The sequence below is a fragment of the Myodes glareolus genome, chromosome 14 (assembly GCF_982192425.1).
Source record: "Myodes glareolus chromosome 14, mMyoGla1.1, whole genome shotgun sequence".
NCBI lineage: Eukaryota > Metazoa > Chordata > Mammalia > Rodentia > Cricetidae > Myodes > Myodes glareolus.
The window spans coordinates 70823842-70845993 of record NC_142039.1 but is presented as its reverse complement, the minus strand read 5'-3'; the positions used below and the strand labels follow the sequence as shown (position 1 = coordinate 70845993).

Sequence of the window (22152 nt, the reverse complement as noted above, 5' to 3'; positions counted from 1 at the left end):
AAAGACAGCATCTGTGGCCAAAGGTTTAGGTTCGAGAAGCCGCGGTGCGTCCAGGAAAACTACAAGTTCCAGCATGCTTTACTTCGAAGACGCCGTTCGCTCTCCTTCTCAACTAAGCCCTCTACTTCTTGTTGGCCCTCAAGCCTAACGTGCTGCTCCATGATTGGTTGGCTCCCTTGTCGCTCGTAAGAACTCTGTCGTGGCCGGCTGACAGGAGACCAGGAATCCCTAAAGTTATAGAACCGCGCTCTACTAGGATAGGAGGTTGCCCAGCCAATAAGGCTGCCGTGCCTCTGACTGCGAGGCTTTCCTTTTTACTCTCCGGTGATTCTAGTTTGGAGGGCTTCCGGCCGGAGACCATTAGCAAAGACACCCGGAAGGCGGAAGTCTCAGGGCGGAAGTGGCCGAGAGAAAAGGAGAATGGCGGCCGAGGCCTGGCTTTGGCGCTGGGGCTGGGGTCAGCGGTGCCCAGGGAGGCCTGGGCTTCCTGGCCCCGGCCCAGGCCCCACTACACTTCTCCATTTTCTTCTGTTGCTGGGGCAGGTGGCTGCGGATATAACCGACGGCAACAGTGAACACCTTAAGCGGGAGCACTCGCTCATCAAGCCCTACCAAGGTGAGGCCCGCAGCAGGGATAAGTGAAGGGTGAGACCGCGGCTCTGCAGTTGGCTGGAGGAGGGCATGGCCCTTTTGTTGAGCAGAGCGGCTCCGGAGATTTCTGGTGTGGCCTTTTGGGCACCTGTCGATGTCGGTCTCTGTCCACAGGGGTCGGTTCCAGTTCCATGCCGCTCTGGGACTTCCAAGGCAGCACCATGCTTACGAGTCAGTACGTGCGTCTGACCCCTGACGAGCGCAGCAAAGAGGGCTCGATTTGGAACCACCAGGTGAGTCCTTGCCAAAAGGCTTGACGTAGCGTTCAGTGATCCAGTAATCTCTCCCTCAGCAGCGAAGCTTAGTTTATACACACGCCGATTCTGTACTGCCGAGTTTCTGCCCTGGTCACACAAGTAGTAAGAGAGAATCCACATTGTGTCGTACCGTGTGTCAGAAGCGGTGCCTGACACGTATTTCTTCAGAAGCCATGCAAGGTAAGTAATGAGGTCCACATTTTAATGACTTAAGAAACAAGTAGCTAAGGTTTTTAGCTTTTAAATTGAGTGTTCCTAAAGTCGCATAACAAGTAAGAGGAGTTGTCAGCCTAAATTGAACTCACTTAATCGCGGGAAGGATGAAACTGTATCGTTATTGAGTGTTTTGCTGTGTGTTGGGTACTGACTTTGCCACACCTCGTCAGATTAAATTCTCAAACGAGGTATGTTTGCGTTGTGCGAAGGCAGACTAGCCAGTGAGTGGCATAAATAGTGTTTCAGCTGATCTTTCTGATCCGCTCCTTCAGCAATTCATTTGATACACGTGATGCCTTCTAGTTGAATGTGGAAGAACCTCTTTGACATGCTTAACAGACCCAATTCCCGGTCTCAGTGCTTGGTTGAGGGTCTTGTCAGTATCTCCGCTGGTGATGGCCTTTGCCTTGGGGTCAGGAGCCTGAGATGCCATTGTCTTGTCATGTGGAAGCAATGCTGTGCAATGTCTACACTGAGAAAGGATAGGTTGGGAAAGGGAGGAGGGAATAATTCGGGAATAGGTCATGGTTTGAAATGAAACCTGCCTTTCCTAGCCTGATCTAACCCTTCCTCCGCCCACGCTATTGGCCAGGGTCCTACTTTCCTCCGTCACTGTGCTGTCTTAGCCCTTCTGGCTAATTTTGTCATTAGTTCCGGAAGACCACACTGTCCTTGTATTGCCTCATTTGCGTGTCCCCTCAGCACCTCCTCTCTTTCTGCCCTGTGCCCCCACACTGCTGCTCGGGGCATCTGCAGATTCTTTCTTTATTCGGCTTGGCTCTGCTCTGCACAGCCTGAGGGCTTCGTGACTGGAAAACTACATTATGTCCACACAGTCTGTCCCTTGGTGGCTGTTGTCTCCAGTCCTTCTGTCAGTTGGTTCCAGCCTGTCTGTGGCTGCCTTCTTTCTGCAGGACCTTTGCGCTTGTTCACTGTCTGGGACAATGCCTCCTGGTTATTCATGACCGCTCCTTGGTTACTTCTCATCTCTTAAGTCCGGGTTCAAATGTTGCACACTCCAAGTCCTTGAGTAATCATATCAAACCACTGCCCCACCTCCCAATCACAAGGATCACATCATTCTGTCTTAGGCTTTTCAAATACTACTTTTGTTCTTTTTTATTTTATTTTTGTAGGTTGAACCCCGGTCTTATGCATGCATGTCTAGCTTGGATACTGCTGTTTTAGGCGGTAATGTAGCCTTGTGTTTTTCATAGAAATGAGTTCGATTATAGCATTACATTTTGTTCTGTAAAAAGCAAGGGAAAATATTGATAGAATTGTTAGGAATTAGGTTTATCCACAAGGAGCATACGCATCCCAGGTAATGATCTAAATTGGGTTTGTAAGTGACTGATGGTTAGCACAGTTGGTGGCTTAGTGATATCAGAGGGCCAAGAGCATTCTGTGCCTGCTTTGGTTGCAGCCTTCCCTTGTTTAGCTCCTGGACTTTTGCTGCTGGACCCTGCTGACAGGTTTTAAATATTTAGAGCACATTTGTACTTCTGGAAAGACACTACTTGGAAGTCTCAGAAGTTTCTATTTGATGTTTCCTCTCAGAGCTGCAGCTCTGTTTTGGTTTAAATCCCCTTCATTTGTATCCATCTGGATGAGCAAACACAGACCGAGTGTGCCCTGCCCTCTGAGCTGCTGTGTGGCTGAGGTAAATAGTGCCTAATGTCTGGAGCACAGGACATGGGAGGCTGAAGAGGCTACTCTGCTTGCATCAGAGTCTTGTGTACAGGTGGCAATGGTGGCTGCCTTAAGGCCTTTAAGCTTGCTTATTGTTAAAGTGCCAGTCCAAGATTCTGTATCCCTTTCCTCTTTTTAAAATTTGATACTGAGGTTGAGGAGGTAGCTGAGTGGGTGTAGTGTTCACAGTACAGACCTGAGGACCCAAGTTCAGTCCCTAGCATCATGTCAAAAGCCTGGTGCCTGGCTGGCTGTAATTTAGCTCTACGGCGGCAGAGAAGTGAGGATTCTAGAACTTGCTAGCCAGCCAGTTTAATCAAATCTATGAGCTCCAGGTTTAGAGAGAGACTTTCTTTAAGAACAGGGTGGAGGGGCTGGAGCGATGGCTTAGCAGTTATGAGCATTTGCTGCTGTGTGCCTGAGAGTATGTATCCACACTGAGTGGCCAAAAACTATAGCTCCAGGGTATTCAACACCCTCTTCTGTCATTTTTAGGCATCTTCACATGCACAAAGGTTTTTTAAAAAAAAATGTTGCTGGGTGGTTGTGGCACACACCTTTAATCCCAGCACTAGGGAGGCAGAGGCAGGTGGATCTCTGAGTTTAAGGCCAGTCTGGTTTACACAGTGAGTTCTAGGACAACTAGGACTGTTACACAGAGACTCCATGTCTCAAAAATCCCCCCAAAAGAAAATGTTGACAGATGTGGTGATTTGCACCTTTAATCCCAGCACCTGGGAGACAGAGACCAGCAGATGAATGAGTTCGAGACCAACCTGGCCTACTTAGGAAGTTCCTGTCTAGCCACAATTACATGGGAATACGCTCTCTCAAAAGCACAAAAACAGCCCTCCCACCAAGAAAGTGTCTTGTTGGGGGCTGGAGAAATGTCTCAGCGATTAAGAGCACTGACTGCTCTTCCAGAGGACCCGGGTTCAATTCCCAGCACCCACATGGCAGCTCACAACTATCTGAAAATTCAGTTCCAGGGGACCTGACACCTTCACACCAATGCACATAAAATAAAAGATAAATCAATCATAAAAATTTTTAAAAAAAGCAAGTGTCTTGTGCTTAAATATCTGCAAAGAGACAGATGGGACAGTTAGGTGTCTGTCTAGGCCCTTATTCAACTCCCTGCACTGCAGAAAGACTTGCAAAGGAACGCAGTTTCCAGCATGCCAGATAGTGCTGTTTTTATAACAGGACTGTTTAGGTGGCACTGGTCTATATATAATGTCAGAAATCAGGAGACTGAGACAAGAACATTTCTGAGAGTTTGAGAACACCTTGGGCTACAGTGTGAGACCAAACCAAGCAAACAAATAAATATGAATAAACTCAAACTGAACATCAGGGTTTGTTTTTGAGATGGTCTCATCTAGCTCAGATTTGACCTCAAATTTGCTACGCAGTCATTGGTGATCTTGAGTTCCTGATCTTCCTGCTCAATTCCCCAAGTGGTCAGAATGCAGGCTGTACCACCATGTGCCAGAGCACATCAGGGCTTGTGTTGATGCAACTGTGTGCTTGTGGCGGCCAGAGGTCGCTCTCAGCTCTTTCTCAGCAGCCTGCAGCTTGCTGTCTCCTTCCCAGCATTGGCGTGTAAGTGCATGCCTCCAGGTCAGGCTGGGCAGGGCTGCTCTGTGCAGCCTGGCTGTCCTGTAGCTCACTCAACCATCTATCTGCCTCTACTTCCCAAGTGCTGGGATTAAAGGCTTGCGCCGCCATGTCCTGCCTACCACCTTGTTTTTTGAGATAGGGTCTCTAACTGAACCTAGAACTTGCCATCTCAGCCAGATTAACTGGCCAGCAAAACCCCAGAACTACCCTATTACAGTCTCCACAGCTCTGGATGCCCCTCTGTCTGGGTTTTATATGGGTGCTGAGGATCCAGAGTTAGGTCTAGGTGCTGTTGCAGCAGGCACTTTATGCACCGAGCCACCTCTTACCTCAGCATCACAGGAGTCTAAAACAGCTCTTATAAAATAGAAATTCATGTGTCCAAATTCTGAGAAAGTGCTTACTTAGCAGACCAGATGGAATTGTAGTGTAACAGGGCACCCACCGAACGCGGCATTGTTTTGTTTGGTGAGATGGAGTCTTGCTCTTTTCTTTTCCCTTGGTTGGCCTGAACTCTTTGGTCTCAAGTGATTCTCTTGTCTCAGCCTTCCAAATATCTGGGAGTACAGGCATATCTCACTGTACTGATTTTTGAGATGATCAATTGCATCTGCTTCCTGTTTTGTTCAAGCAGAGCTGTAGAAGCTGTGAACTGTAAAATGATTTCTTTCTGCGAGGTTATTCTAATTTCATGGTTCTGGTGTGGTAACAAGGCCTTAGGACTTCTGGGGACTCGGTGAGAGCTGTGCCTTACAAAGCAGCTTCTAAGTCAATTTCAAACCACGCGGCTCCCGTTTTAAGTCACCTGGAGGCTTTCTGTCCGTTAATCTTCAGTCTTTGATCTGGGGTGTGTGACAGTGTTGGGAGGCCTGTGGGTCCCATGGGACTGTGACCGGGCCCTTCACTTCCATCTCTGGCTTCTCCTGCCACTGACCTTGCACTTGGACTTTCTCCCTCCCTTTTACTTGTCCTTTTGTCCCAAGGCTGGCCTTGTGTATTGTCTTCAGGAGTAGGGGCTTCATCAGTGTTCTATTGCTGTGACAAGACACCATGACCAAGGCAACTCTTAAAAAAGAAAGCATTTAGTTGTGGCTTGCTTACAGTCTCGGAGGTGTCGTCCATTATTATAATAGCTGAGAGCATGATGGCAGATGCGGTGCTGCAGAGTAGCTGGGAGTTCACCTCTGGATCCTGGGGAGCAGGAAGAGAGTGACACACTCCCTCCAGTAAGGCCACACCTACTTCAACAAGGCCACATCTCATAATCCCTCAAGTACCACCACTACCTTGGTGACCTCATATTAAATATATGAGCCTATGTGGGTCATTCCTCTTCAAACCACCACAAGTGGCAAAGAAACCAATTGAGAGAGATTCTTGGCTGCATCTTCTACGTGAGAAGATTAATTTTTTTCAAATACAAATGTGCTATTTTGATAGTTTAAGAAATTTAAAGTATTGGGGCTGGAGAGATGGCTCAGTGGTTAAGAGCATTGCCTGCTCTTCCAAAGGTCCTGAGTTCAATTCCCGGCAACCACATGGTGGCTTACAACCATCTGTAATGAGGTCTGGTGCCCTCTTCTGGCCTGCAGACACACAGACAGGATATTGTATACATAATAAATAAATAAATACTTAAAAAAAAGAAATTTAAAGTATTGATATCTAGTTTTAATTGTGCCATGGTCAAGGATTATGGTCAAGGATTTCTTTCTTTTTTTGGGGGGGTGTTTTTTTTTTTTTTTTTTTTTTTTGGTTTTTCAAGATAATGTTTCTTTGTAGCTTTGGAGTCTATCCTGAAACTTGTTCCATAGACCAGGCTGGCCTTGAACTCACAGAGATCTGCCTGCCTCTGCTTCCCAAGTGCTGGGATTAAAGGCGTGTGCCACCACTGCACCGCACCCAGCTAAGGATTTCTATTAATTCTAATATTGTTCTTTGATACCCAGAAGATTTTAATTTAATTTCTTTCTTTCTCTTTTTTGTTTTGTTTGTTTTCTTCATCTATAGCAAACTTGAGGCCAGTTTACTAACTCTTTCTGCCTCTGGCTTTTAAGGATTAGGATTACAAGTGTGAGTTGCCATTCCCAGCCAAAAAAAATTTTTTAGCTTTATTTATTTATATTATATATATATGTGTGTGTGTGTGTGTATATATATATATATATATATATGTTCTGTATGTACACCTGCACACCAGAAGAGGGCATCAGATTCTATTATATAGAGGGTTGTGAGCCACCATGTGGTTGCTGAGAATTGAGCTCAGGACCTCTGAAAGAACAGGCAGTACTCTTAGCCTGTGAGCCATCTCTCTAGTCCCCCAGCCAAAATTTTTATTTTGCGATATTGTAGAGGCACATGCAGTTGAAAAAAATAATAAAGCTGAGCCTAGTGGTATATCCTATCCTTGGAATCCCAGCTACTATGGCTGAGGCAGAAGGCTCACAGTTCACAACTTACCTGGGCTACAGAGTGAGTTCAGGGCTGACGAAATGGCTCGACAGTAAACAGATAAGCGTGCCTAATGCTCAGGCCTGACACCCTGGGTTGGACCCCAGAGTCCACAGAGGACAGAGGAACCGACTTCCACAGGTTGTCCTCTGACCTGCACGTTCGTGTTGTGTCATGTTGTCGTCCCGTCCCCAGACAGGGTTTCTGTGTCACAGCCCTAGCTGTCCTGGAACTAGCTCTTGTAGACCAGACTGACCTCGAGCTCACAGATCTGCCTGCTTCTACCTCTGCCTCCTGAGTGCTGGGATTAAAGGTGTTTACCGTCCCCCCTCCCCCGACTCCTAGCTAGCTCTTACTTCTATTAATCTGTGTATCACTACGAGGCTGTGACTTACTGGTAATGTTCTGGCATCTTTCTCCTTCAGTAACTACATGGCATCTCCTTGACTCTGCCTACTCTACATATTTCAGTTCTGATTTCCCACCTGGCTTTACTCTGCTAAGCCATTGGCCGATACAATTTTATTCATCAACCAATAAAAGCAACACATACACAGAAGGACGTCCTACATCAAGAGACAAGAAAGGCATATGTAGCAAGTTTTGCTAAGAGTTTAGGGAAGAAAAGGGCTGTCTGCCACACTGGATTTCACCCCCGCACTGCAGCAGTAAACCCTTATGGATTAATTCATCCAGAGCTTAGGTTGGGATTTCGTCTCACGTTTCTTCCATTTAGACGTGATAAGATGACTCACATGTTAGGGTTAGCCTTCTCTTTTACTGTTTTCCTCCTGTCTGTCTGGCTGCTCTATCTTCTTCCCTCTGGTCTTGACATCTTGAGTCGAGCATTTCTTACTTATTATCCCTCTTTTACTAATCTGGAAGTTGTGTGCTTGTTTCTCAGATTTTTTTGTTTTTGTTTTGTTTTTCTAGACAGGGTTTCTCTGTAGCTTTGGAGCCTGTCCTGGAACTAGCTCTGTAGACCAGACTGGCCTAGAACTCACAGTGATCTACTTGCCTGCCTCCTGAGTGCTGGGATTATAGGCATGCACCACCACCATCAGGAATTTCCCAGGGTTTTTATTGTTGTTCTATATGTTTATACTTCTGTGTTTGCAAACGTGTGCATGTGCCTGTGAAGGCCGAAGGTCCCATCAGGTTCCCTGGAACTAGCATTAGAGGCAGTTGTGAACAGCCTGACCTGGGTGCTGGGAACTAAACTCAGGTCCTCTGGAAGAGCAGCCACTTTAATCAGTTAGTCCTCTCTCCAGTCTCTTGTTTTTCAGGTTTTTTTTTTTTTATGGTTATCCTGAATGGCAGTGTACAAATGTCTAAGCACCTAGGAGGTAGAAGCAGGAATTTTGCTAGCTCGGGGCTCTCCTGAGCTACATATCAACACCCTGTTTTAAAATGACAGGGCTGGCTGGATGGTGGTGGTGCAAACCTTTAATCCCAGCACACTTGGGAGGTAAGAGACAGGTAAATCTCTGTGAGTTCAAAGCCAGCCTGATCTACAAGAGCTAGTTCCAGGACAGCTAGGGCTGTTACACAGAGAAACCCTGTCTCAAAAAAAAAAAAAACAAAAACAAAAACAAAAACAAAAAAACCCAAAAAACAAAATAATAATAATAAAAGACAGGGCTGGAGGTGCATAAAACCTGATGTCTATCTGCGATACTCCAAAACAACCCTTCCCAAACATACATCTGTACATATACATGTACATGCACGCATGCATACCACACCCATGTTTCAGCAGAGTCGTAAGGATTATGTGTACTTTTATACTTTGACGTTCTTCCCGGGCAGTGCTGAGACCTTAGGAGCCTTTTTTCGGTCCCTGTGTTGTGAGCCGTGCGGCGCTGAGCAGTCAGGTATCGCTGTTGGCTCTGTCTCCGAATTGACTGTGTTTGCTGTTCTTTCTTCCAAACCTCTGACTCCCATGTGGATCCTGATCATTTTTCCTTCTCCACAAAAGTGAAAGACAGTGTCAGAGGGCTGCTGGTAATTAATGCTTTTAATTGTTTTGTCTGCAGTTGTCTTAATTTCACCTTTTTCTTTCTCGGTACATTTGCTGAATGTAGGCTCTCCTGCTGGGCACCTTTTTGTTTCATTTCTTGAATCTGGATTGTCTTTTGCTAAGTGTTGGCTCCTTTGAAGGTGTTGTTACTGGTTTCTAAACCTCTGGTTATGTTAAAATTACTGTCCCTCCCCGTAGGTGGTGAGAACGGATCACAAAACACAGAGCAGAACCCACTTTAAGAGTTTATTAAAGAGAAAGATGAGCGTGCAGACCTGAGGAAGTGGGTGCAGGGAGAGTTCTGAGAGCGAGAAAGGAATGTGTGCCCTGACCATTTACACTGCTACCTCTCTTGGTCAGGGTTGGGTTTCTTAGCAGCAGCGAGTGCGTGAGAGGAGGGGTAAAAGTGGGTGCTAGAGCTGGACAGCTGCTGTGGCACCAGAGAGGAGGAAGGATCCGGAGGGGCTGATGGAGTAAGTAGTGGGGGGGGGGGCTGAAGAGATTAGAAGTAGCTGTCTGCTGACGTCGGAAAGATGGGGGTTCGTTAGCAGGGTTCAGAGCGGGAGCGAAATGTTCCTCTGGCTTAGATGGCATAGCCATGTACATGTGAGCAGGTGAACAGCTTGTAAGGACAGAGGGCTTAGGCTTAGAACTTAGATAGTAAAAGGCTTGGCTGTAAGAAAACTCCTTCCGTCTGCCTGTGCACTGACAGTAGTTAGAAAGCTCCCGCGGAGTGTCAGGGCCACAGGCGCCGTTAGGTGGCCACTTTAGGTTATTATCTAAAGGGTACTTGGACCACTTTTTTGAACAAACACGGACAATCATGGGAATCTGTAAGTAAGGCATTAAGCTCTGGGGTTTTAGGGTCTCTAAAGGGGGCAGGTTGGACTGATAGGTTTTGAGGATTTGTTTCCCATAGCTGAAAATGTGAAAATGGTGAAAACAGTGTGAACCCCAGGGCCACCAGCTGGATGTCTCCTTGCTAGTGCAGGGCTTAATAATAAAGCCAGGCTGGTTTCCTGTCCATCAGCTTGGGAACCAGGAGCTAGAGACTGCTCGGAGCGGTCTCGGACAACGAGGATCACTTACAAGAGGTCCAAAAAGGGAAAAAAAAAATCGAACTACACAGGAATCACTTCGAGTGGTCCAGGAAGAGAAAAAAAAATTCCGAACAGTGCGGGGGTGGGGGGGGAGCATTCCAAGTGGCCTACTCACCTTTTTTTAGCTATGGGAAGCAAGTAGAGGTGAATGTGAGCGAAAGCTGACTTGGAGAAGGGACCTTACATTTGAAGTGATGGAGCAGGCACAGGATGTTGGAAAGTGGTCCAAGTCCAGGGTCCCCACGTGTCCTCAGCCGGCCTGCCTGAGGGCAGAAGGGAATGTGGAGATTGCCTAGCTGAGTCATGGCACCAATGTTATTTTTTTTTAATATTTATTATGTATACGTGTATGCCTGCAGGCCAGAAGAGGGCACCAGACCTCATTACAGATGGTTGTGAGCCACCATGTGGTTGCCGGGAATTAAACTCAGGACCTTTGGAAGAGCAGGCAATGCTCTTAACCACTGAGCCATCTCTCCAGTCTCCAATGTTATTCTTTTAATGATAAAGTGGTGGGGTTCGGTCCCATAAGGGGCTGTGGTGGATCACCCAAGCCTCGGCATCACCTCAAGACAGAAGGCATTATGAAGTTGGCCATTGCTATCATGGGACTTTGGAGTTGGAGGTAGGGAGATTGGGAGTTCAGTACCAACCATAAATAGATTTCAAGGGCAGTTTGGGCTTTGTGACATATTGTGTTGTCTCAAAACCATCAAAAACTAGGCTTAATAGTTAAGAGCGTGCTTTGCTCTTGCAGAAGGCCTGAGTTAGATTCCCAAGGACATTGGGCAGAGCACAACTGCCAATGTGATCTAAAGCCTCCACAGGCACCCGTACTGATTTGCGCATACAAGTACCTGTGTTCGGACAATGATTAATAATGAAGTAAACTTTGAAAAAACTAAATGGAACTGGGCAGTGGTTGGTGGTCATGGTGCACGCCTTTAATTTCAGCACTTGGGAGGCAGAGGCAGGTGGATCTTGGTGAGTTCAAGGCCAGTCTGGTGTACAGAGTAAGTTCCAGGACAGCCAGCGCTACACAGAGAAACCCTGTCTTGAAAAAAATTAAAACAAAACCAACCAACCAACCAACCAACCAAACGGAAGCAACACAAATGGCATCACATTGGGATGGAAAGGAGAGATCACAGAAAAACTAGGAATGATCAGTACCCACTCCCAGGTGTCCTTTTGTGTGGGTTTATAGTTTATAGTTTGGGGATGGATTCTAGGCAAGCACTCCGCCACTAAGCTACACCCACAGCCCTCCTCCAATCACCCTTGCATTGGGAAGTGTGCTCATTCCTGTCCAGAAGATAGCATCTCATTCCTGTTGGTCTCCTTTGGCTGTGGGACTGTTGAAGTTTGTAGCAGTCACAAATCTCTGCTGCTTTGCTCCAGTCTCTTGGGTCTTGTTTTGGAAATTGAATTATGTGTGCCTTTTCCTCTGGGATCTTACTCTCAATTCTGAACATCCTCCCCCAACCCCCATTCTTAGTATTTGAGTAACTTTATACATTAATTAGCTCTTCACTTGTTGTGAATGCTAATTTGTTGTCCATTATGCCACCAAATGTTGTTCTGAAACTTTTAGTGTGAGTTGAGAATAGAACCTGCTAAATTCCCATAATTTTTTTTTTTTAGCCTCCGACATGGTTGCTGGGAGCAGAGTCTCGGTTCCTATGCTTCCTTGGGTTTCAGTCATATTCTGTCTCTTTGACACCTGGTTACTTGTCATCTCTGCTGACAAGAACATTTGTACGGTTGTTTGTAGAGGAAAATTGAGGACTGGCAGACTCACTTAGCTCTAATTCCAGGGAAGAAGAGGACTCGATGTGGAGCTGAGTCCCACACTGTGTGGGCTCTTCTAGTATATTTTTAGACTTCAGTCCCAACTCGGGCAAGGCCTCTGTCTCCCTCAGCGGGCCTTGGATTGGGATCCTTGTCCTTCTGTCGTTAAGAGCTCGGTGTCATCTTTTCCAGAATTCATGACTGCGCCCAGAGCAGGGAAACTCCAGAACTTGGTGGTTCCATGCTCTAGGACCAAGCTGTCCCCGGTCCCTGTGATATAGGAAGCTGATGGACCCGTGCACTGGCCACTTTGCCTGTGTGGGGACAGTGTGTTCTTGAATGGAGATTTTCCTGGTCACAAGAGTACTATGTTTCATTGTGCTATCAAGTGCATTTGTCTTCTGTTCCCAGACCAGATCCTTTTTCCCTTTGGAACTATGCAGTAACAGTAACAGGAGATTTTTATTCTTGACCAAGAATATAATTGGGAGAAAAACTTGATAATCAACTTTTCAGCCTTGAAGATCAAAAGATTATAAATCCAGGGCAAAAGACCTAAGTGGGGAGGGGCGGGCAGGTTTGGTAGGGGACAGCTAGTTGTGTTGTGGGGAGTCAAGCACACACCCCTTTGCATTCCTTTTGTGGTTCCCTTTGGAAGTTGCCATGGCTACTGTCAATTATCGTGGCCCTGGGGTTGTTATGTAGCCTACATGGACAGGATTGTGACAGTGGTAGAGGTTGCTTGTGCTGGGTCTGGCAGCCATCCTACCAGATAGGCTTACAGCATCCTTAGCTCAGGCTGAGGTAGAAGTGGAGGAGGTTGCCGTCTTAGGGTTACCATCGATGTGATGAACACCATTGGAAGCTCCTCAGGGAGGAAAGGCTTTATTTCACTAGACAGCTTGTAAATTCGTCCCTGAGGGAGGCCAGGGCAGGAACCTACAGGCAAAATCTGATACAGAGGCCATGGAGGGTGCTTCGCTGCTTACCAGGTTACTATCCATGGCTTGCTCACGCTGCCTTTTTTATAGTACCCAGGACCACCTGTCCAGGGGTGGCATCTGCCATGAGCTGGGCTCTCCCCCATCAATCATCAGTCAAGAAAATAACAGCAGCCTGCCCACAGGCCAGTCTGCCGGGGACATTTTCTCAGTTAAGAGTTCTTCTCGAATCACTCTAGCTTGTCAGGCTGACATAAGTTACCTAGGGTCATGCTGGAGGCCCCTCCTCCTTGTCGAAACACTGGGTCTCAGCTGTCAGTTCATCTATTTTTCTTCTCCCAGTATCTGTGGTACCCAAGTCTGAGTACTCTGAGACTGACGATGTTAAATAGCTGCATCAGATTGAGTGGGGTGTGGTAGCACATGTCTGAAATCCCAGCACTCGGGAGGCTGGGGCAGGATTGTTTGAGGTTGAGACCAGCAATGGATACTGAACAAGACCCTGTCTCAAACACACATACACTAAAGTTAAAAAAGTATGAAAAAAAGAAGGGGGTGGGTTGGGCGAAGTGATGCACACCTTTAATCCCAGCACTCAGAGGCCAGGGAATATCTGAGTTCAAAGCCAGCCTGGTCTACAGAGCGAGTTCCAGGACATCCAGGGCTACACAGAGACACCTTGTCTCAAAAAAACGAAACAAAAGCTGGGGGAGTGCTAGAGAGAGAAATGGCTCAACAGTTAAGAGCACTGACTGCTCTTCTAGAGAACCTCTGTTCAATTCCCCACATTGACTCATAGCTGTCTCTAACTCCAGTTTTAGGGAATCCAAAACTCTAACAGACACACACAATGGACAGAAAAAAAAAATCATTAAAAAGAAAAACCAGGCCAGGTGGTGGTTGTGGCAGTGCACGCCTTTAATCCCAGCACTCGGGAGGCAGAGGCGGGTGAATCTCTGTGAGTTCAAGGCCAGCCTGGTCTACAAGAGCTAGTTCCAGGACAGCTAGGACTGCTACACAGGGAAACCCTGTCTTGAAACACCCCCCCGCAGAAAGGAAGGAAAGAAGAAAAAAAGAAAAACCAAAAAGAGGGGTCAGCTTGAAACCCCACTACTGATTGAGAGTCAGTCTTTCTTCACCTGCACTGAGTGTTAGTGACTTCTTGTTCGCTGCCATTCTGATAGATCAATGTCTTGTTTCTGTTTATTTTCCTAAATGAGCCACATTGTGACATGGCAGACATTATAGCTCAGGCTAGCCTAAAATGGAATATTTCCTGAGTGCTGGGTTATAGGCATGTTTGCTGCTGTGCCCCCGCTTCTGATTGAGTCCTTAATCACTGTTCACTCTCCTGTGTGTATTAAGTGTGTGCTGATACTTAGTTCTCCCCAAGGAGCCTCCTGTGGTGAGCAAGGTCCAGGAAGTTTCCCTCCATACAGGTTGCTCTGGCTCTGCACTTGGCGTCCTCTACCCCTGGGAGCGCCTGCTTCCTCTGCTGTTGGCATGAGCACCTCCCTGAACAGACCGGCCTCAGCGCTGCCAACTCAGTCAGTCAGGGCTAGGTTTGCATGAGCTTTCCAGCCAGGAATTGAACTTTGCTTTCAGACTTGGATGTGAGTCTGGCTAGCAATGGTCCGCCCGTTTTAGGAGAGAAGCCACAGACTATAGAAAGGGATAGGTTTATTTTATGTTAAATGCCTAGAGGCTGTGGGGAATATAAGAACTAGCCAGTTTTAATCAGACTTGGCTGTGAATTAAGACCACTGTTTTTTATCTGCTATGGATAAAGTGTTTTTGTCTCTATTTTGGGGAGGGGGAGGGGTTTGAGACAGGATTTCTCTCTGTAGCTTTGGAGCCTGTCCTGGAATTAGCTCTGTAGACTAGGCTGACCTCAAATGCATAGATCTGCCTGCCAAGGCTGGGCTCTGTGACTTAAATGGGGCTGATAATCCTCTCAGAGGTCCAAGGACAGCACACTTAGGGTGAGGGTTGGGGTTCTACCCTGAGGAGAGTGCTTAAAGGCCCAATTGGCAGGGCTGAGATTCAGGTAGCCTTGAGATAGGTACCATTGGCTTCCCTGCCTTTCTGTTCCCTTTCCAGCCATGTTTCCTCAAGGACTGGGAAATGCATGTCCACTTCAGAGTCCATGGCTCAGGGAAGAAGAATCTCCATGGAGATGGCATCGCCTTGTGGTACACCCGGGACCGCCTTGTACCAGGTGGGGAGGCGCACACTCGGGTGAACCCTGCTTGGGCAGGCATGAGCATAGCTGCTCGCCCACCAGGGCAGTGGGGATGGGCATGGCAAGTAGCTGGCCTGTGGCCGCTCTGCATGTTCTGTTGTGGGGCCCTCCAGGAGGGCCACCCTTCCCCTTCTGACATGCTTTTGGCCATCCTGCCTACTCACTGTTTTTAGAGACTTTCAATATGTATCCCAGGCTTTTTTTAAACTCATTAACCCCGGCTACCACCTAGCCATGAAAATAGAAAATATTCCTCTGCCTGTCTCTCAAGTAGGGCTACAGGCATACACCACCACACCTAGCCACTCTGCCATATATTTTGAAAATATTTCTATGTGCATGTGTGTGTGCATGCATGTCACAACACCTGTGGAGATCAGAGGACAGCTTTGTGAAGCGTGTCCTGTCATTCCACCTTTGTGTTTTTTCTTGGGCTTGAACTCAAACTTGCTCATAGGGCCTTACCTGCTGGGCCAGTCTCACGGGGCCCATTCTGAGACACAAAAGCTGCAAAGACTGCACCAGCAACGCACAAAATGCCTCCTCTGGGGTCCTTACAGAAAATTTGCTGCTTAAGAAGGTTCTTCCTGTAGCTCTACCCATGTGTCTTAGATCAGGTATCCTAACACTTGCCTTGGTGGCTGTCCCTGAGAGTTAAGGCCTCAACTTTTGTTGTTCAGATGGCCCTGGCTGACCTGGTACTCTGTAGCCAAAGCTGTCCTTGAACCCATGGCAGTCCTCCAGCTTTAGCCTCCCAAGTGCTGCTGGGCTTCAGTCTGCCTGGGCCCCACCCACTTTGTCCTTGAAGGTTCCATCCCTCCTGGGTGAGGTACCAGTGGTTGGGCTCTCCTGCTTCTGCACAAGCTGCTTTTGCACTGTCCAGCATCTTCATACTGACCCTGTTCTGAAAGGATCTTCTCATTCCAGGCCCTGTATTTGGGAGCAGAGACAACTTCCATGGGTTAGCCATCTTCCTAGACACATATCCAAATGATGAAACCACTGAGGTAGGACTCTGCTCACCTGTGGAACAGAGTGGGTGGGATGCTGTGTGCCCACAGGTCGGCTGGGCATGGAGTGATCAGTGTCTTGGTTCCAGCGTGTGTTCCCGTACATCTCGGTGATGGTGAACAATGGCTCTCTGTCATACGATCATAGCAAAGATGGACGCTGGACTGAGTTGGCAGGCTGCACAGCTGACTTCCGCAACCGGGACCATGACACCTTCCTGGCTGTCCGCTATTCCCGGGGTCGCCTCACGGTGGGTAGACATGATGGGGAGGCCATTGGGCCTGTGCTGGTTCCACAGAGAGGCTCCAGGAGCCTGAGTGTGTGCTTGCCCCGCGGCTGTCACAGGTGATGACTGACTTGGAGGACAAGAATGAGTGGAAGAACTGCATCGATATCACGGGAGTGCGCCTGCCCACTGGTTACTACTTTGGAGCCTCTGCTGGCACTGGTGACCTGTCTGGTGAGTGTGTGAGGGGATCTGTCCTTTGCTTTCCTTAAGTCTTCCTCATTTTCCCATCAGTTGTAAATGCTGGTGTGGCTCAGGCCTGGATCTCTAGGTGATAGCAGGCTTTGGGTCTGAGCATCGTAGTGTATGGATTTCTAGCTCCAGCTCTGTAGAACACAGGTCTGTCTCTACACAGCTGCCCATCAGCTATAAATGATGGCACCCTGTCTAGTTGCCTGGGATGAAATAACCTGCCGTCATCCTGGACCTTATCTCTGCCAACACTTACACCTCGGCAAATTCCACTCCCCTTCTCTTTCTCCTCGCTGCATTCAAGCTACCATCTCTCAGTGACACGTGGTACCCTTTCATGCAAGGCCCCCTGACAGTCTGTCCCTGGTTCCTGTGCTCGAACTGTAATGGCTACCATCCCATTTGATAGGGCAGCTTCCTCCCCTTAGCTCCTCGCTGACATGACTTCCCCCTGTGCTGAGGGCGACCTCCAGCTGTCCTGTCCTTTCTGCTTGGGACCTGATCACCTCCTTGGTGTCTTGCTTACATGTTAACTTCCTCAGTCCTTACAAGATGGTAAGAAATGGCAGGACCCAGGTGGCAACTAGCGTCTGACTCCAAAGCTGGTTCTCAAGGCTCAGCCCTTGGCTTCAAGGGGGCTCTATGTCCAAATGTCAGGCCCAGCCTGACCTGGCTGCTTGCTGCTTTTTGTGTAGCTTCTTCCTTCTCTGCACTCCAGGTCACCCTCACCCCAGCCTATAAACAGCCTTGCTTTAGATAAAACCAATTCACTGAGTTCACATGTGGAGTTGGCTGAGAGCCTCCCTCTGAAATAGTTGGGACATCTTTTGTGTCGTAGTAGTGTTTGGACCACACCCTTCTCAGGTCTCAGGCTGAGTTGCTGACTGCCCATTTGTTTATCTGTGGCCTGCACGTGGGTCTCTGACAGGACCGCCTGGCTGCTTTCTATTCTTAGAAGTATCGGACTTCTCAGGCAGCCTTAGAATGATCACGCTGGCCCTTATCTGGTTTCTGTTTTTAGTTCATCCTCTGCTCAGTATTGTCTCTTACACTCTGTGAGCATTCTCAGTGCTGGCTGTTGTGAAGGCTCAATATGGACATCATTGCTTCCATTCTGTGAAGAAACTAAGTCTTTAAGTTTAGACCCAGGTCACTTTGAACATCTGAGCTCATGTTTCTCTTTCCATTCTCTCTTCAACTTCCCCAAGCTGGGGCTTGACCCCAGGCCTTCATACATGCTCAGGATTGAGCTGCATCCCAGCCCCCCTCTCGAGTCATTTCAGTACCTGAAGTGCTGCCTGCCTGGCAAGAAAACTGTGCTTTCCCCGGGGACTTGGCCCTTCTCTAGCTGAGGAGGCAGCTTTTCTTCAGGTGGGGCAGTGGGCCACATCTTGAGGTAGGCTCACTCTCTGCCCTGTAGACAACCATGACATCATCTCCATCAAGCTGTTCCAGCTCATGGTAGAGCGCACGCCTGAGGAGGAAAGTATCGACTGGACCAAGATCGAACCCGGGGTCAGCTTCCTCAAGTCCCCTAAAGGTATGTGCGTATGCAGCCCTGCCCCCTGGCTTCCAGAACTCTGTGGTCCTGTCCTGCTGTGGCTGTGTTCTGGGCTCTTACCTCTGTGACTAGAGGCAGGAGCGTGGGTCAGATCAGCTTCGGTGAGGTCATGAGTAAAATGAGTGCTGACTCGCTGTGTGTCGCTGTAGATAGAGGCTGCAACACCTCGTCAGCACGCGTGTGAGCACCTAGCATCCATTTCTTCCTGTGTTAACTAAAGCCAGTTGGCTGTCCGTGTGCCCAGCACTCCTCGCACACCTTGTCCCTTGTGACTTCTCTGAGCCACTTAGGAGCTGACACTTAGGCTTGCTCAGCCAGAAAGAGGCGTGATGGTCAGCTTGTCTATAAACCTCGTCTCTGTAGGCATAACTCTGCCTCACGGTGAGTGTTCCAGGTAAAGAAGCTTCTTTCTCCTATTCCCTACAGCCATGGACTGCCGGCCTTGGGGCTACTGAAAACTAGACCTAGAGGCTCGTTTCTGCCCAGGCTGGCCTTGAATGGAGCTGTGTGGTTGAGGGTGATGGTGACGTTAGTCTGTGAGTCTCCTGCTCTGCCCTGGGTGTAGGAATTACAGAGTAACCACTGGGTCTGGGGTTTGACATCTCACGTTCCTGCATGTGAGTGTGGGTGCCTGCGAGGCTTGAGGCGTCAGGTCCCCTGGAGCTGGAGTTACAGGCAGCTGTGACCCACTCAGCATGGGTTCTAAGAATCAAACTCTGGTCCTGTGGAAGAGCAGAACGCTATAAGTAATCTCAACTCCTGAGCCATCCTTGGCCCATCTTAATTCTGATTGGTCTTAGTGTTTTAGAGCTAAGTCAGTTCTGCCACATAGCACCGTTTGCTCTGTTCCGGTTGTTGCTCCCAGAGATGCCATCTGCTTTGCAATCCAGGAGGCAAGCAAGTTAGGGACATTCACCTAATGGATGACTTCTCCAAAGCTTCCACTCCATGCCTAGCTCTGCTCTGTCCTTTAGTGGAGTGACTGAGCAGTGGTAGGCCGTGGGAATCCATGGTAGCCACAAGGTTAAACAGCTTATGGGGGAGTCCTGTGGCCTTCCAAGATCTACCCCAGAATTCTCAGTGGATTTCATCAGAACTCTGCCCCCTTGCCAGTGTAAATACAGGACACAGGTCTTGGGTTGGTCTGTTAGGTTTGAGTGGGTGGGCTGGCTCCCTAAGGCTGTGCAGCTCTGCTGGAAGCTCCTCAATCCAGTTTCATGGGACCAGTTATGGGGCAGCCCCTTTGTGCGTCGTACACTAACCTCCCTCTTTCTTTCCCCACAGACAACGTGGACGACCCCACTGGAAATTTCCGAAGTGGTCCCCTGACGGGGTGGAGAGTGTTCCTGCTGTTGCTGTGTGCTCTCCTGGGCATCATTGTCTGTGCTGTGGTGGGCGCCGTAGTCTTTCAGAAGCGCCAGGAACGGAACAAACGTTTCTACTGAGTGGCCAGTCTGACTGGAAGGGCCTGACCTTGGGCCAGGGCTCTTATGAACTTTTTTTTCTACTGGGATTGTAAAAACAACCAAGCAACCAACCTTATTTCTTAACTGTTTCAAAGAAATAATTAAAGTATTTTCATACATTTTGCTTCTGGCCCAGCTGAAGACAGCTGGCAGGGCTCAGGGCTCAGCACCCTACAGCTGGAGAGTCTTGTCCCATCCCCAGGCATGCTCTTGGGAGCTGGGAGTTTGTACTCGGGGCCCAGCGAGGCCCTCGGTGACTGCGAAACACAAGAGGTTCCATGGATTCATGGTTGGCTCCCTAGGGTCCCAGGTGTGGTTTGTTCTGAGGCCTGTGGTGGCAAACGGGCTTTGGGATTCTGGGCCTCCTTGCGTCCCTATAGCTTTTTACAAAGGCAAACCTCAGCCAAGGCTGGAGGACAGTTCGATAGGGCCCAGGGTGTGACCATTTCCTAAATAAAGTAGCCAATCTCAGCCTCATGCCTGTCCTTAGGGCTTTGTCATTTCTGGTCATTTTCCAGTCCCTTCTCCGGCCTGCAGCAGCCCAAGAGAGGAGGGATGGTGGTTGTCATATTGCCCAGTTGGGGAAACGGCACTCAGGTCAAGCAAAACCAACAGGTACGCAGGGTGTGACCTCAGCCCAAGGCTATAGGCTGCCCTGAGGGTGGAGAGAACAGCCATAGAAACCTTGAGACTGGAAGGAGCCAGTGAGCCTGGAATGGAATGGAAGAGGGACGGCAGTGGTGTTCCCTTCACCTATCTAGAGGGAGCAAAGCTGAGGCTGAGGGGAAGCAGGCATTAGCAGCACCCATTCCAGTCTTCTCCCAGGTTGTGGCCTGTGGCCATCCAAATTTCCCACCACGGAGAATTGTGTCGTCTCCAGTCACACTCTGGTCCTCATCGCCTTCCCACACAGTCAGGTAACGTTTGGTCTGTCGCCCCGCAAGCAGAAGCTGCCGATCCGCTGCGGTGGCCACCAAAGCCCAGCATCGTCCCTGCCACTTAGAGCTGTTCACTGAGCTACTGGGAGCCATCTGTCCTTGTCAGAAACTGCCATGGTTAGGTGTCCCGGGGTACCTCACTGCGACTGCCATGTCCAGCTGTGTGTCTCCTTTACAGTGTGTGAGCCTGTCAGGAACCACCATCCTTCCCTCTGACACTTAGCATGTGGGGTGTGGGGCCTGGAAAAGCAGTGGGTTTGACAGTGTGTGTGTGTATCCAATGTCAGGACATCGGAGGCCTGGACTCTGAACCAAGTTCGTGGTTCTAGCCTGGCACTCCCTGAGATCCTGAGTTACTTAGGCATGCTAGAATCAAAAAGATTTACCTCTGCATATTAGAGCCACCTGCATAACTAAAGAGCCTGCTGCAGAGTTGGAAATGACTCAGTCAATAAAAGACTTGCTTTGCAAGCATGAGTTTGAACCCCAACACCCATAGAAAATTGCTTGGTGTGGCAGATATCGTCCCTGTCATCACAAACCTGGAGGCCGATGGTTTCGGAGTCACTGGGACGTGTGTGACTTCTGTGCCAAAGGAGGCACATGGCCTTCCTGAAGATCACACCCAAGGTTGTCCTCTGACCTCTGCATACTTGGCCTAGGAAATCTTGTGGGGTAGGAACAGCACAGGGTCTGTAATGGATCCCAGACTTAGTCCCAGCCTTAAAGTGATCTTGTAGGTCTGTTTTACCTGCCGGGTGGGTCTCCATCTACCCCTGCATCGTACCGGTCCTTCCAGGTGGGGTCTCCATGCATTCCTGCATCATCCTGTCCTTACAGTGGGCTCTCCATCCATCCTGCATTGAATTGGTCCCTCCGGTGGGCTCTCCATCCGCATATTTATGAAAATTGTTTCTAAGTTAATACACAGAGCTGTATTTTCACACAGGAATGAGATTCCACAATTAGTGTTTTGGCGTATGTTCCAAAAAATTGAGTTACTTCATCATTTGACATTTAAACATAAATGTAGATATACCCTTGGAACTATTGTGTAATGTGGGAAATAGCCTGCTAACACATGTGGCCCCACTGCCCCCTCCCCCCAGAGATGATGGTTGTTAAATTTTTCTTTAGTTTGTGTTGTATTTTAAAGCTTGCATTAAGTAGTATTTGAATGCATTCCTTAGCTCTTCAAGCTCAGTGCTGCTGATGTGCCTCTGGACTTGGAACCCAGGATGCTTCCTGGCTGTCCTGCTGGTGGGTATGGACACACTGTTGCCCTGCCCGGGACGGTTCGGTGGCTTCCAGGCCTTGCTCTTAGATGCAATGCTGCTTCAAATGTTCTTGGACTGTGTTTGCACACATCATGAGAAGTGTGGGCCTGTAGCTTGTATACATTGCCAGTTTTGCTAGCCGGGGCCACATTGCTTTACAAAGCGGATTGCGTTTTTTTCCTTCTGCCTACTCCTTAGCACCTGGCAGCCGAGTTCAGCTCGACTGCAAGTTTTGCCGTGTGCTTTCCTGCATCAGGCCGAGGGTCATCGTGTGCTTCCTCCAATGCTTTACTTCTGACCCCTTTTGCTGATGTTCAGGGGTCCTTGTCTTCAGTGTCCTGGCTAGACACTTTGCAGAGGCTCCTTCCCACTCACAAGGCTTCCTTTGTTAATGACGTCATTTGATCACAGTCTGCAGTTACATGGCATTTGTT

At 48.6% G+C, this 22152-nt stretch overlaps 1 protein-coding gene across 1 annotated transcript; it reads left to right on the top strand.

Annotated features, from left to right (window-relative positions):
* Window positions 1-215: 215 nt before the first annotated feature.
* On the top strand, window positions 216-19980 carry Lman2 (lectin, mannose binding 2). The gene is made up of 8 exons (XM_048447780.3): window positions 216-616; window positions 766-884; window positions 14846-14963; window positions 15915-15994; window positions 16087-16248; window positions 16344-16458; window positions 17897-18016; window positions 19322-19980. Exons 1-8 carry the CDS (start codon window positions 421-423, stop codon window positions 19480-19482), a joined length of 1071 nt encoding a protein of 356 aa, XP_048303737.3. The 5' UTR covers window positions 216-420; the 3' UTR covers window positions 19483-19980.
* The last annotated feature ends 2172 nt before the right edge of the window (window positions 19981-22152 follow it).

What these genes read in the sequence shown, in the direction of transcription:
- Lman2 (XM_048447780.3), top strand. Translation starts at nt 421, where the DNA reads ATGGCGGCCGAGGCCTGGCTTTGGCGCTGGGGCTGGGGTCAGCGGTGC. An exon ending in TGGCACTGGTGACCTGTCTG is followed by an intron (nt 16,459 to 17,896) that starts GTGAGTGTGTGA and finishes TCTGCCCTGTAG; the next exon opens with ACAACCATGACATCATCTCC. An exon ending in CTTCCTCAAGTCCCCTAAAG is followed by an intron (nt 18,017 to 19,321) that starts GTATGTGCGTAT and finishes CTTTCCCCACAG; the next exon opens with ACAACGTGGACGACCCCACT.